Source organism: Camarhynchus parvulus, chromosome 2 (genome assembly GCF_901933205.1).
Source record: "Camarhynchus parvulus chromosome 2, STF_HiC, whole genome shotgun sequence".
NCBI classification, from domain to species: Eukaryota; Metazoa; Chordata; class Aves; order Passeriformes; family Thraupidae; genus Camarhynchus; species Camarhynchus parvulus.
In genome coordinates, this window is record NC_044572.1 from 25,177,962 (window position 1) to 25,191,000 (window position 13,039).

The window sequence follows — 13,039 nt, forward strand, 5'->3', positions numbered from 1 at the left end:
ATCTTTTCAGTCTCAGCATCAAGCAGCTGACATTAAAAAGGAATTGGGTGGAAAAAAATGAAAAGGTGGGACGCATACACAGAAGAAATGGAAAGATTTAAGGATCATTGTTTATTGTCCTCACCTCTTAGAACAACGTAAATCATGGTAGCAGAGACAGTGGGCCCAAAGGAAAAGTGAAGAAGCTGCTACTTTCATCACACATTTTTCTCTACCTTTTACTGCCACCTATTGTAACTTATGTCACTTGATATTCAGCCCAATGCAAATGCTCTTAACTCCTTTAGGAGTCTTCTAGGAATAGATGGTGAGCTTTTGGGAGCCAACTCACTTGAATTCAGCCCAGCATCATCACCATTTAGTCAGTGCTTGAACAAACAGAAAACCACCACACCAGATACTGTCTTGGAGTGGTGGTGGGGGTGTTCACATGCAGGGGAGGCAGGAGAAGAAAAAAGAGAAGAAAAAGAGACTCATGTGTACACACACACACAGAGGCCTGGCTTATGGCCTGGTAGTCCTAAAAATGTAGCCTGGATCAACTCATTGTGGTCAAACTGGCGTCTCCACACAGACCCAGAGCAGGAAAAAAGAAAACCAACAAAAAACCCTTGGTCTCACAAGACACAAAGTTAAGACTGCCTTAAAATAGAGACAAACAGGAGGGTTAGTTTAAAATCTATCTGTATAGAAACTTGTGTCAATGAAAAAACAAAATATGATAATACGAAAACTAAAAGATCAACAGGTTTGACATTTAAAGAACACTCCTATTTCCTTTTGCCTCAAAATCAAAGTCCATTTGTGGTTATACCACTGAAAGTAAATATCCTTTAGGTTTTGGACATAGTTTTACTGAAGCTGTGATGTTAGTCTATACATAAGCTCTCCTATTTTGATATTCAACAGAGCATAAAGCAAAGCAGAGAACATTGTGAAGCCAGGGACATGCATATGTGTTCAGAGTAAGGGCTGCCATTTCATAGGCTAGATGCTGAATTTTAATTTTTTTCTCTTTTCCTCATTAAAAAGAACACAGAGCGACAGAATCACAAAACATAAACACCTTAATGAAGCATGCATCTAATATTTACTGACTGGCTAGATGACACTGTTATACATATTATCTTTCCAAAGTAAATTACATTTGACCTGTTAAAATGGAGCCCAATAGGAAGGGGCACAAAGACACAAAGAAGGTATGGAGAGAACATGACACCAGTTAAAAAATAAATTCTAACAAGATGCCACTCCTCACAGTCATTACAGAACACAAGAGAAAAGCAACTTAGATGACAACAACAGGAAGAGGTTGGCTGTCTATTTACCTGGCACTGGAAACAAATGACAGCATCATGCTGGCTTCTGTTCTTACCTGCCTCTGAGCCTCAGCCAGGTTGTAGGGCAACGTCCCTTCCTCCAGAGGAGCAATTCTCTCAATGTCAGCTAATGTCATACGCCTGAGGAAATTCATTCACATCAGTGTTTACTTAGAGATTGGTTTTCAGATCACTAAAAGTTACCTGCACGTGAGCCACTACACTACACTCTCCTGTTCTCCAACACCACCTCCCAATCCTTCCAAGAAGAAGAGAAGAGGAAAAAGAGGAGGATAGATAATTCTCCACTTACCCCCGTGGCTCATAAAGATCTGCTAACTGAAACAAGATGTCAACTTCCATGGGTGTAACCTGACCAAATTTCTGGGCTGCCAGAACAAACTCCTCTGCAACAGAATAAAAATACAGAAAATTAAATTAAATCAAACCAGAAGAAATAATCCAGAGCACCCCAAAGTTGCACTATATTTTAGTATAAAGTAGAAGACGCTGGTTGGGGAGGGTGAAAGAGGAGTAAGTTACCCAACATAGAAGTGCTCCTGTCACTACATAAATGTGTGCTTTAAATGGTCTGTCCTTCGTGCAAGTAAGTACAACTCTCTGGTCTTAAAGCTTAGTACTACCAGCAGGATTTAGGATATTTGACATACGGTATCAATCAGTTGCAGGTCAGAGGGAAAAATATAAAATAAAAAGCAAACAAAGAAAAACCCCCAAAACAGGAGTAAAGAGATGTGGAACTTTTCATGCATAGTCCCAGGAGGCCACATTAATGAAACTCTGGTGTTGCACAGGGAATTCTCTATAAAAGTGGTTAGATATAGCAGATAACATCTTGTTCCAAGCTTGTAGATCAGCTTACTGTGCCGCCAATACAAGTTTATGGAATTCTTCAACTACCCTTGAAGGTCACTTTAATAGGCTGCCAATTTGGCAGGAGTCCTAGGAAGTTTTTTAAACTTTTAAATATCTTTACATACTTTCCTCACCCTGCCCCCACCACCAGTTTACTAGGACCTTTTTCTGATTGAAACAAAATGAAAAAGCTGGAGGGTGCACTCTGACAGGACTGTACAAAACTGAGTGGCAAACCAAGGAATGGTAACAAGGTAGGCTTCCCCCCCTGCCCCCACTGATTTAAAAGCATACAGATGAGGTCTTTCCCTCCATTCAAATACCCAAGGAAATTTCCAGACTGCAAATATTTCTACCAACCTTTAGTGACTTCCACATCTTTTCTATTTCCAGCCAGAGTACTGTAGATCTTTCTAATGAGCTCCATGTTGTTAAGGAGAGAATTAAATCCGTTAAAATAGGAAAAGCTGACCTGATGGGAAGTGGTACCTCCAGCAGCCTAGAGACAGTAAAAGAGGAAAAGAGAACAGAGATTGTTACTAGACTAAAAAAACCTTGAAATAAAAGTTTTCAAACAGTGTTCTTTTACAAGAGTGACAGCAGCACAGGCTTGCTTTTTCAAAAAAACTTCAAAATAAAGAACTTTAAACTATGAAAGATTCTTATGTTACTGAAACTAATCATGACCAGAATATAAAACTCTCCCCACCCTACAAACCTAAACAAATACATATGCAGGATTACAACAACATAACCAGTAGTAATTTACAAAGTTCAAGTTTCAGTCCTGCTTCAGTTGGAAATGTTTCATAAGTTGGCTTATTTCTAGTAATGAGGAAATCTACTTCTACATGTAAAGCATATTACTATATAGAAAATTTCAACAAAACCAAAATATATTCTGAAAAAGGTCAATTGAAACCTTTAAATTCAGAGGCATTTCAAGTCATGGAAAACCAGCAGTAAGCTCTCAGGCTTATATCAGGCAGTCAAACATAATGGGAACAATAAGGTTGGAACAGTTACTCATTTTCAAATGAGAACTGAGATTAAACTTTTGTCTTAAAGTGGTGATGGGTCTGCACACAGAAAAAAAATATTGGATCAATTCACTATTTAAATTATAAGATAAATTATCAAGCAAATTTCTGAAAAAAAATATGTATAAGCTTGCCAAATTTTAACTGACCTTGAGGGATAATCAAAAATCATACCTGATGTTTCATGACAGAGCATATGACACAGGAAAGCTGGTAACAAGATTGTGAGGGAGCCAAAATAAAAGTACTAAGTCTCACTGTCAGTTCCTAAATCTTCTGGCTATGCTTTTTGCTGCATGCATCTTCTAATGTTCTGGTCAGAGTTTGCACAGTTGCAAGTGAAGTGATGAAATCTCTTCCTTGCAAATCAAAGCAAAACAGATCTTTAAGCAAATCTTCAAACCTGAATATGGCCAAGCTTTGGGTTACTTGGAATGTACTGCTACAAGTTCACAAAATCATAAACTGTGGTCAAAACCAAATGTACCTCTTTTCCTTATGCACTCCAAACTGAGACAAAATATACAATCAAGTGTAACAGCTATGGGTCAAGATACAGTGAATGTCCTTGGCTGATGTCCCAATTCATACATTGTCCCAGGTACTTGGAAATCACACTCAGGAGCTTAGAATTTACATTGCAAAGCAAGTTCTTTGAGGATGATATCCTAAGTGGGATGTAATGGCATCCAAAAATATTTGACACAGTCTACTATGATGGAATGCCTGGAAAAAGGCAAACTCAGTATTTGCAGGCCATTACTAAGGTCCATCTACATACTTTGTCTTTTGTCTCTGGAAACCAAGACCATTGAGCATATATATTCAGCAAACAAGGGTTAATTTTCATATGTGTAGATAATAACTGTTCAACTTCAAAACATGCATCCTCAGGCTGGATTATGTGCTGTGTAGTAGTCAAGGCACATAAGAAAAGGAATTCCACATCTGTATCCCAGGTCTGCCAGCTGGGATACCAGAACTACTCACAGCTACTAGACATTCTTCTACAAATGGTGTCAGCATGTGTGGCCGGATGGTGACCATAATGTCCCTGAAGTCCATGGCTGTGACTCTTCCAGACTGAGCACTGTCTCTCTGTACAAAGGCTTGTTTTGCATGTTCTAATTGTATCTCCTGAAAATATATGGGGAAAAAAAAGCAGTTAGGTTCAAAATAATCACCTTAACAGTTACATTTAACATAAGTGACGCAATCCTACAAGACTCTCATACCTAACAAAACATGACTATATGTAACTGAATTTTAATTGGCTGTTATATGTATGTTTTATGTACATTTCACACTTTTCTATTGAGCCCTTCCTATGGTCTCTATCACTGACCTTAGCACCTAGGATAACATCATGATTTCTTTGCTGTCTGGACATTATGTCATGTCATTCACTTAACTAAGAAATGGAGAACACATACCAGCCCACCAGTGCAAGCAATCTCCCACTCATGAACATTAAAGTTTTCCATGATATGCATTACCCAGTTTATTGCATGTGTCACAGCAGGTCAAAATACTTTCTGTAAAAGCACTCATTACTCCCTGAACAAGGACAATGAAATCATCAGAGATTTCCATGTAGACACCTACTAATCTGGAAAGGATTCCCTCAAAGAGCATCCTCACTTAAAGTTGACTGCAAAAGACACCAGCAGTTTAATTTAGAACTCCTTGTCTCATGACTGATTAAAGATCAGTTCTCAGTATTTCAGTAGTAGTAACAGGCATAAATATTATCTGATACAACCACCTGATAATCTCATTTTGTGATTCAAATGTCCCTCTGAAAGAAAAGAGAAAAAAAAGCATATAATCTCTCAAAGTTGTATCTTCTCCTACTGTGACCTTCACCCTTTCTTCTTAAATTACTGTTAGACTACTTTATTTTTTTGTCACTTAAAAGGAACAATCCTGCACAGATAGTAACTGAATATTACATAAGAATTTTTGTTCAGTCCTACAGGTTTGTAAAAAAACCCCAAAAAATTCTGGTGATGTAATTAGACTTCCCAACCTGTATTTTTTAGCTGAATGGAGGAACACAAATCATTGCCATGTATTCCCTTTAAGTTTCAAGGATTATAAAATCTGCTTCACTGGAAAAACAGTGCTTATTCTGAATACATATTCATAGTCAGTTATTAAGAAAAATGGAATCAGAGCAAAACTGATTAGTTAACAACACAGAGCAAGTCTTGCAGTGGACCATGACACTATCCAACTATTTCCATTATATTTGCAAATATGTGCCTTAAAATACATATTAATACAAGACTCAAGCTAGTCAAGAATCACCATCATGAAGTATCCACAGTAAATATGATCTCCTGTAAGTTGATATTTGTCTCACAGCAGCATTCAAGGAAATAAAGAGTGAAAGGTAAAAGGCAAATTCAGATGGAGTAGGATCAGACCTGCCAGAGGCCTACAGATGCCATCCCTCCCTCCTTCTATTCACTCAGTTCACACTGCCACTCAAACCACGCTTGTCTTTTTATTACAGCCTTCTGACTTTGCCAATTTTGGTCTTAGTTACTAATTACAACACTGTACCCTGTATGATGAAAACCTCCTAATATATTAGGCAGAGGGAGGAAAGGGGTGGGGGGAAAAAGACTGATCAATGTTTCACTCCAGAATTAATCTGAAGTTTCTTCTTTTGATGGGAAATGCTTGTGGGGGTTATAATTTGAAGTGGTACAATTTCAGTTCAGCCACATTTTCTTTACATTACAGACCCCTATGCTGAAGTGCAACAATTCAGCAATAATAATCACTCTGGCTGGATGCAGCCACGCAAGTTCTTACTGCACTCCAATTGAGACTACAATTTCAACAGAAATTTGGAAGGAAGCAATTTTGGAAGGTTTATGGTGAGATGAGCACAAAAACACAAAAAGACTTCATCAGTTTGAGGCAGACAACTAGTTGGAGGCAGAGAGCTCTGTAGAGGAGTTAAGTATAATAAAGCCTGTATCCTAAACGCTCATCACCTAGCAGGTAGAAACGTATGAACAAATGAACAAAAATGTTTGTCATTAAATGGAAGCACCACCATAGAAAAAAGTCAATTGTATTTAGCAGAAGGATTACGTGGGAAACAGGGCATGTTGCTTTCTTCTCCTTCCCTCATTCAATTTGTTTTAACCACTGGAACTGCTGGTGGAGTTTTGTTGGCAGAATCCAGCACTAAAACACAGTAAAAAAACCTGGACACCACTTGCAGAAGTCCAATCTGTTCCTGTCCCTGCACACCCATCAGTGAGTCTGGAGGTATTGTACCATCGGCGTGACCTTAGCAGACAGTGATGTCTTAGCCACAGAACAGAGCAGGGCTCATGTTCCAGAGAGGTCCATCAAGTGTGTGTTTCTTGTCACCACCCAGCTGACTGCAAAAAGGCTGATGGTACTACAGCCGAGAACAAACCAAAACACCCCATCCTCTCCTGCCTAATGTGAGTCTTTCCAATTTTCTTGGTAAACTGTAACCCACTGGAGAGAATTATCCAATGTGTTGTTTAAACACATTGTCAAGGTCTTGGTGCTGCCATTTACCCATCTTCTTGTCAGCCAGAAAAGAGCCATTTAGCTGTAGACAGACAGCAAGACAAAACTGTGAATGGGATGATGCCAGTCCTCTGAAACTCTTTATTCACACCTCCTCCCTGGTTCAGAAACTAAGTTCCAGTTCAAAATGGTTTACACATATTGCACATAGATACAGAAGACTGACCTCAGGAAGGTATAGACTTTTTAGGCTATGGTTATTTTGAGCAGTGCTACACACTCTCCAGTTACACCAAGAAGAAAGAAGCACAGGGATCTTCAGCCACATGACATTTCCAAACCATGACCATGGATGGCAGCAGTATGGCACACAAGAACATGCAGACAATCACATGGTAACAAACAATCTCTGCTGTTACAAACAAACCAGACATTTCTAATCACTGCACAGTGCATATCAATGCAATAAACTCCTTGAAGTGTTTACCTCAAAAGGCTATCCATTCCCTCAGCCTCTATGCCTGAAAGCTGAGATAACTCACAGCATAACTATGTTTCAAAATGAGCTCACTAGCTACTGGCAATTTATCAGGAAATTCTTTATCAGATGTTTGTATATGTTGTGTATATGCAGCTAATATAAAAAATATCACCTTAAAAATAAACTGAAAAACAATAAAGCAAAGCTGTAGTCTTCAGAGATGATCTCTGACTTGCAATAATTTTATTATTTTATTTATACTTATAAATTTTATTTCTGACCCACATTATTCTACCTAGACAGACTCTGGTTTAAAGAATTACAATCCTCATTACTTTGCAATACAAATTACACATCCTAAAGAACCTTCTCCAACTAGACTTTCTGTAAACTTAGATATACATCGAAAACAAACATCTTCCTGGATGCTGGAAGTCCAGAATTCCCCCGGCTAGCATAAGACTTTGTGAAAAATTAATTCATACATCATGGCAGGCATGCTGGCACCAGAATTCTAATGAAATTATTTCCTACCTAGAGATTTTACCTCAGCTTTCACTTACAGCTCATTAAAAGCTTCTTTACCTTCCATTTAGATAAAAATTTATGTTTGCATTCCATCCCAATGGATCTACAAGTCATCAGATACAACACAATCTTTGCCACTGGAGTAGATCCCAAGGTTCAGTTATAGAGAATACTACTTCAACTAATATTCTGGGCATAAATAAATTCACAGACAATGCAGAAATGGTTTTACCAGGCCCACATATAAGCATATGTTAAAATTCATTGTGTGGAGTAGATTTTACATGCTGAGAAAGGGGCTGATGTTGCTCTTCATAAGGCAGACTTGCCACTTAAGTGATGATGGAACATGACCATACCCAAACAGATACATATGAATGATATATAGTATAGATAGATGAGCTAATTTTAAGCTATCAAATGAGCAGGGTAAAACAACACACCTTGAGCTCTAGGTTGATGCAAATAGATTGTTAACTGCATTAGAGCCAAGGAGTTTGGAGGCTATACTTTCAGGCATCTCTCTTATTGCAGACAGAAGAAGTGCTGGAAGAATATAAATATTTAGAATCCCATATAAACACTTCATATTTAAAGCCACAAGAGATCCATCTTGTGCATGGATAAAACATACTAATGTTATTTTCCAACTACCTTGAGCTTTGCCAGAAGTGATGATTAGTCCAAATGCTTCAACAGATAATAATCATGGAACAAGTTTATGTGACATAATAGGATCCAATGTAAAGGAATGAATCTAGCTAGATTATTCCATTAAAAGTTGCAAATTGCATTGTACTTACAAAGCAGTACCTGAAGCGCCTTACAGAACCATCTGGTCCACGTTAAATGCAATGTTAAGTGCATTCACACATCAGGAATGCAGAAAGGTAATTTGGTATCCACTGTGGTCTCCTGCTGTCTAAGGTCCAAGGTCTAGACATCAGACTAAAAAGACTGACTCATGCACAGGCAGAATGTCAGAAGGAAAAGCTGAGTACCAAAGGTTACAAAGCTTAAAGGAAGATCTCCACGCCTGTGCACAGTAACTCTCCACTTTGTGCCGAGAGCTATTTCTGTGCCCAAACTTCAGCGTCTGTAATCCAACGCTGCAAGGCAAGAATCAGCAGGGAAACTTATGCGATTCAAGGATTTACAGTTCTAGAAAGTGGGTAAACAGATGTGCCCAATTACTGTGACTGACTGAGCATCCTAATAGATTGTACTGATAATAGGCAGCTTCAGCAATTAATTTATTTGAAAATCCTTGCTTGCCTGCACCAATGCTGAAAGCATTTTTATTAGCAGCATTAGAACTTTTCCTGAGTGCGTCTCACCACTCTGGAGACATCCAGAATTGTCATGTGTATTCTCCTGGTTTATGCTCTGACCTACATGGACCGTCACCAAAAGGGCTGGCTGGTTCATTAGGACCACTGACACCTTCCATCACAACCAATTATCCCCACAGTATCATCCCATCTAAGCAAAGTCCTTTCAAGTAAGAGAAACATCCCTAAACAAGATGAGAAAGCCTAATAGTTGGGACTAATCTCCAAAGTTAGAAAACTCCTCCTTCAGCGCTTGCTTTTCCTAATTAAAGTTAAAAACATAAAAGAACCCAAAGAAAGAACCTAAATATTCCAAATACCTAGCCTTATCATTACCAGCTCTTTTAGGTCTGTGACTCTAAACTCTCTTAACCTCTCTCGACAACCCTTGTACACACATCTTTTTGGGGTGTTTTTTTTAATAGCTAGAAAGTGTCGTATTTTTATTCTGAGTTTTTCTACAGGTTTTCCTCATATCTCTAAGCAAATAGATGAAGCAAACAGGAAGGTACTTTTTTAAAACTGTGACTTTAAATCACCAAAATCAAGATACATTTCCGAGGCTTATTCTGTAGTTGGAAGGAGATACCAGAACACATTGCCAGAGGCATTTTTTCCTAATCAAGTAGCACATTTGCTTTTTCATTCAAAAGAGGTTCTGATTCCTATTTCTGTCACAAAACTGGTTTATGTCTTAGCTACTTAGGAGTTACAATAGTCAATACAAAGCCTAAGGGAATATGATTTAATCATGTGATACCTGACGTCCTCTTCATACAAAGTTAATTAGGCTCTGTTCTACAAAGTCAATTTGAAACATTTGTCTCAATAGCATTATCTTAATTATTCCTCATCAAAATGATACCACCTCCTACTGTGAACTAACATACTTGTGTAAACAAGAAAAAAAGAAACCTGGCAGTCTTGAGGCAGCTTCCCATTTTAAAATTCTCTAGTGTAAATACTAATACAGGCATTAAGTATTCAGGAGGAATACAAATAAGAAACTCACACGTTTCACCTCTTTTCCTACTGAAGACTATTTTTAACAGTACTGCTGAAATACAGATAATCGGGGGGTTTTTTATTAGCATATTTTAATTCCTGTAACAAAGTACCCGAAAGTACAAATAGACAAGAATTCCTTGCAAAAAGTAGCATTTTATTCTTTATATGCTACAAGCAAATTTTCCCTCTCTAAGATAAGCTTAATTTATAAAGATCAAAAGTAAAGTGTATGGAAATGGCTTTTAACAAATATTACTGGATATCAGCTCTGAATTAAATATATGTTTGGCAAACATGCTGTTTACAGATAGAAGTACTTCTTAATATGAGTCTGGCAAGTTGAGTCCAAAACGTTCAATACTGTTATTTAACATTCTTTGACTTGTAGATTTAAAAATACAGGAGATTTTCAGACATCAAAGTCTATGTTTTTAATTTCATGTCTGTGTCTACACAACAGTGTAGAAAAAATCACCTTCTGCATACAGGTGCAAAAACAAAGGAAAAGGAAAAAAAACCTGAATCAGAAGTTTTACCAATAGCATATCCTATTTATCAACATACTATACAAGCCCAGCACTCTGATTGTAAGAGCCTGCACTTGGAATGTACTTTAACTTCACTACCAGCTTGGTATTTGGCAAGTTTGCAAATACTTTGATTCTTGCTCCATCTTATCACTCTTGACAAGCCATACTGTATTAGACCCACCAGTAAAAACTGAGTGAACTCGGCGTAGGTTAGGTGTCTTTTTCTATCCTTTCCAAAATGCAGCTGTACAAACTCTGAATTCCAGTTAAAAGGAATGTGCTGATGAATCGTGGTCTGGCCAAAAACTTGTTTAGCATCCTCTGGGAAGAAAAGAAAAGTGCTCATTTAGTAATAAAATAAAATAACAAGAGACAAACATATAAACAAATATGATATTTTATAACAGGAAAGCAATACTGTTCATATAAATTAGTAACACATTGTAAAGCAAACCTAATGTTTATTGTTTACCCAAATCATCACCCTCACAAATAGTTCCTGAATAATACTTTTATTTGTGAAGTTTTATATGCAGAGCATTTATTTAAAAGGAACTCAGATATTTCAAGTTTCAAATTCAAGCAAGGGAAGATTAAAAGACAATTTATAAAAAGATTATTAAAGCTAACTATTTTCAGCATCTTTTTAAATTGGTAACAATCAAAGTTTTGTATCACTATAATTCATGCTTTTGAATTTTTCCCAGAGCTCTCCACATTCAAAAAAATCAACTACAAAAATACCATTATTACAAGATCCACTTTTCTGGAGTTACATATGGTGCACTGACTCGCAGGACAGGGGATGGGAGAGACATGGCAAGCAGGAATAAAAACTTATCACCAGCACTATGCAGATTTTAAACCTAAATCTCTTCTACAAGGAGGGGGGCATCGTAACAAGTATGATCACACCTATATACAAGCTTCATATTTAGTAGTCACAACAGGGCAACAGTTTACTACACCCTTGGCAGACTGGTAATACACAGCAATTTCTGTGAAAAAGCAACTATTTGATACACAATCAGTAGTAAGGACCGTACATTTCTGCAACTAGACAGCATATACTGTAAGTAATGAAAACAGTAATGAGATCTGAGCAAGTATTTGTCTCAAAGGATAGAGCCCACTTCGATGTGATAGTTTTGTCTCAGCCAAAAAAAGAGGGCACAGATATCCTCTGAAGACAAGCTCAAGGACAGAGGTTCCCAGCTGCTCTGTGCTCTCCTAATTGCTCTATGACTCTTCCAGCAATGCAAGCCAAGAGACAGTTCTTGTCTTCTGTGAGTTTCTTTGAGCTGGAGAGATGGTTCCCAGGAGTCACTCCCTACCCACAGGCTGGGCCAGGAGCTGGTCTGCTCCCTTCACGCTTTGTGGAAGAAAGACCAGGAGTCCAAACCACGAGCTCCTGTCTGTCTCTGCAAGCAGCAGAGCTGTAAGCCTGTTCCCAAGCACGGCTGGTGCCTGGGGTTGAGGAAATCAGCACAGCTTAGTGCTTGCCTGTGTTCAGAACAAGCTGGGAATCACCCCACTGGAGCCAGCCTCTGCCTGCCAGGCAGGACTGGGAGCCGCCTTCCACTTCATTCCAGTGCCACAAGCAAAGGTGGGAGCTGACTCCTTGGGGCAATGAGGTCGAGTCTCCTGTGCATGCTGAGTTCTGGCTTCTGGTTCAGTCCATGCCAGGCAGGCACAGCAGCTCTCTTGACTTGGGGAAATACAGCCAGGGTGGAATCCCCTCTTTTAGGCAAGGAAGTAGGAGAAAGTGAGAGTGAAGTGGCATAGCTGAGAGCCAGGATGATGTCAGGAAGAGCCCAAGTAAACGAAGAATAAAGACACTGACAAAAAACAATCACAAAGAGATGAAAGGGGCATGTGTCCTGCCGCACTGACCCAAAAGCCCTGCACATGGTATTACCCACAAGAACAGCTTGTTCTAAAGCAAGAAGACTTCACAGAGAGAGCAGAAATGAAACTGCAGACTTCTTCCCATTTCACAAACTGGTCTGTAGTTTCAGCTTTAAAAACACAGCACTCACTGATCCCAGGAAATCAGTGCTGAAAGAGCAAGTTGGATTTAACCTACAAATAGAAAGACTAACCCCAGTTAACCTCAAATTCATAACTCCAAGTCCTAATGTCCTATGAGAATTTTCTCCAAGCAAAGTCAGTGCCCCCAGGACAGCCCCATTGTTCATTCATGTCTTAAGCTCCATCACAGTCAGCTTGGATCTTGTCTGCCAGCATTCTCCCAGAGCAAAATTCTGCTCTCAAGGCAGTGGGAGAGAAAGTCTATTGGTTCAGGGTGAGGTCCTATCCCTCTACTTTCATTTAGGGTGCTTCCTACTGACACAGCTCAAGGCACCTTGCCACATGTCACTGGAGATCACATTTATGAAGTTCC

At 38.7% G+C, this 13,039-nt stretch overlaps 1 protein-coding gene across 2 annotated transcripts in view; it reads right to left on the reverse strand.

Annotated features, from left to right (window-relative positions):
• The window catches only part of SLC25A13 (solute carrier family 25 member 13), a 99,088-nt gene that overhangs the window by 38,089 nt on the left and 47,960 nt on the right, over positions 1 to 13,039 (reverse strand). For both annotated transcript variants that reach the window (XM_030963576.1, XM_030963568.1), the window contains 5 exons: positions 10,817 to 10,956; positions 4,226 to 4,372; positions 2,556 to 2,694; positions 1,633 to 1,726; positions 1,376 to 1,460 (listed from right to left, as the gene is read on the reverse strand). In XM_030963576.1, the coding sequence (XP_030819436.1) occupies positions 1,376 to 1,460; positions 1,633 to 1,726; positions 2,556 to 2,694; positions 4,226 to 4,372; positions 10,817 to 10,956 (605 nt within the window). The remainder of the gene's footprint in view (positions 1 to 1,375; positions 1,461 to 1,632; positions 1,727 to 2,555; positions 2,695 to 4,225; positions 4,373 to 10,816; positions 10,957 to 13,039) is intronic.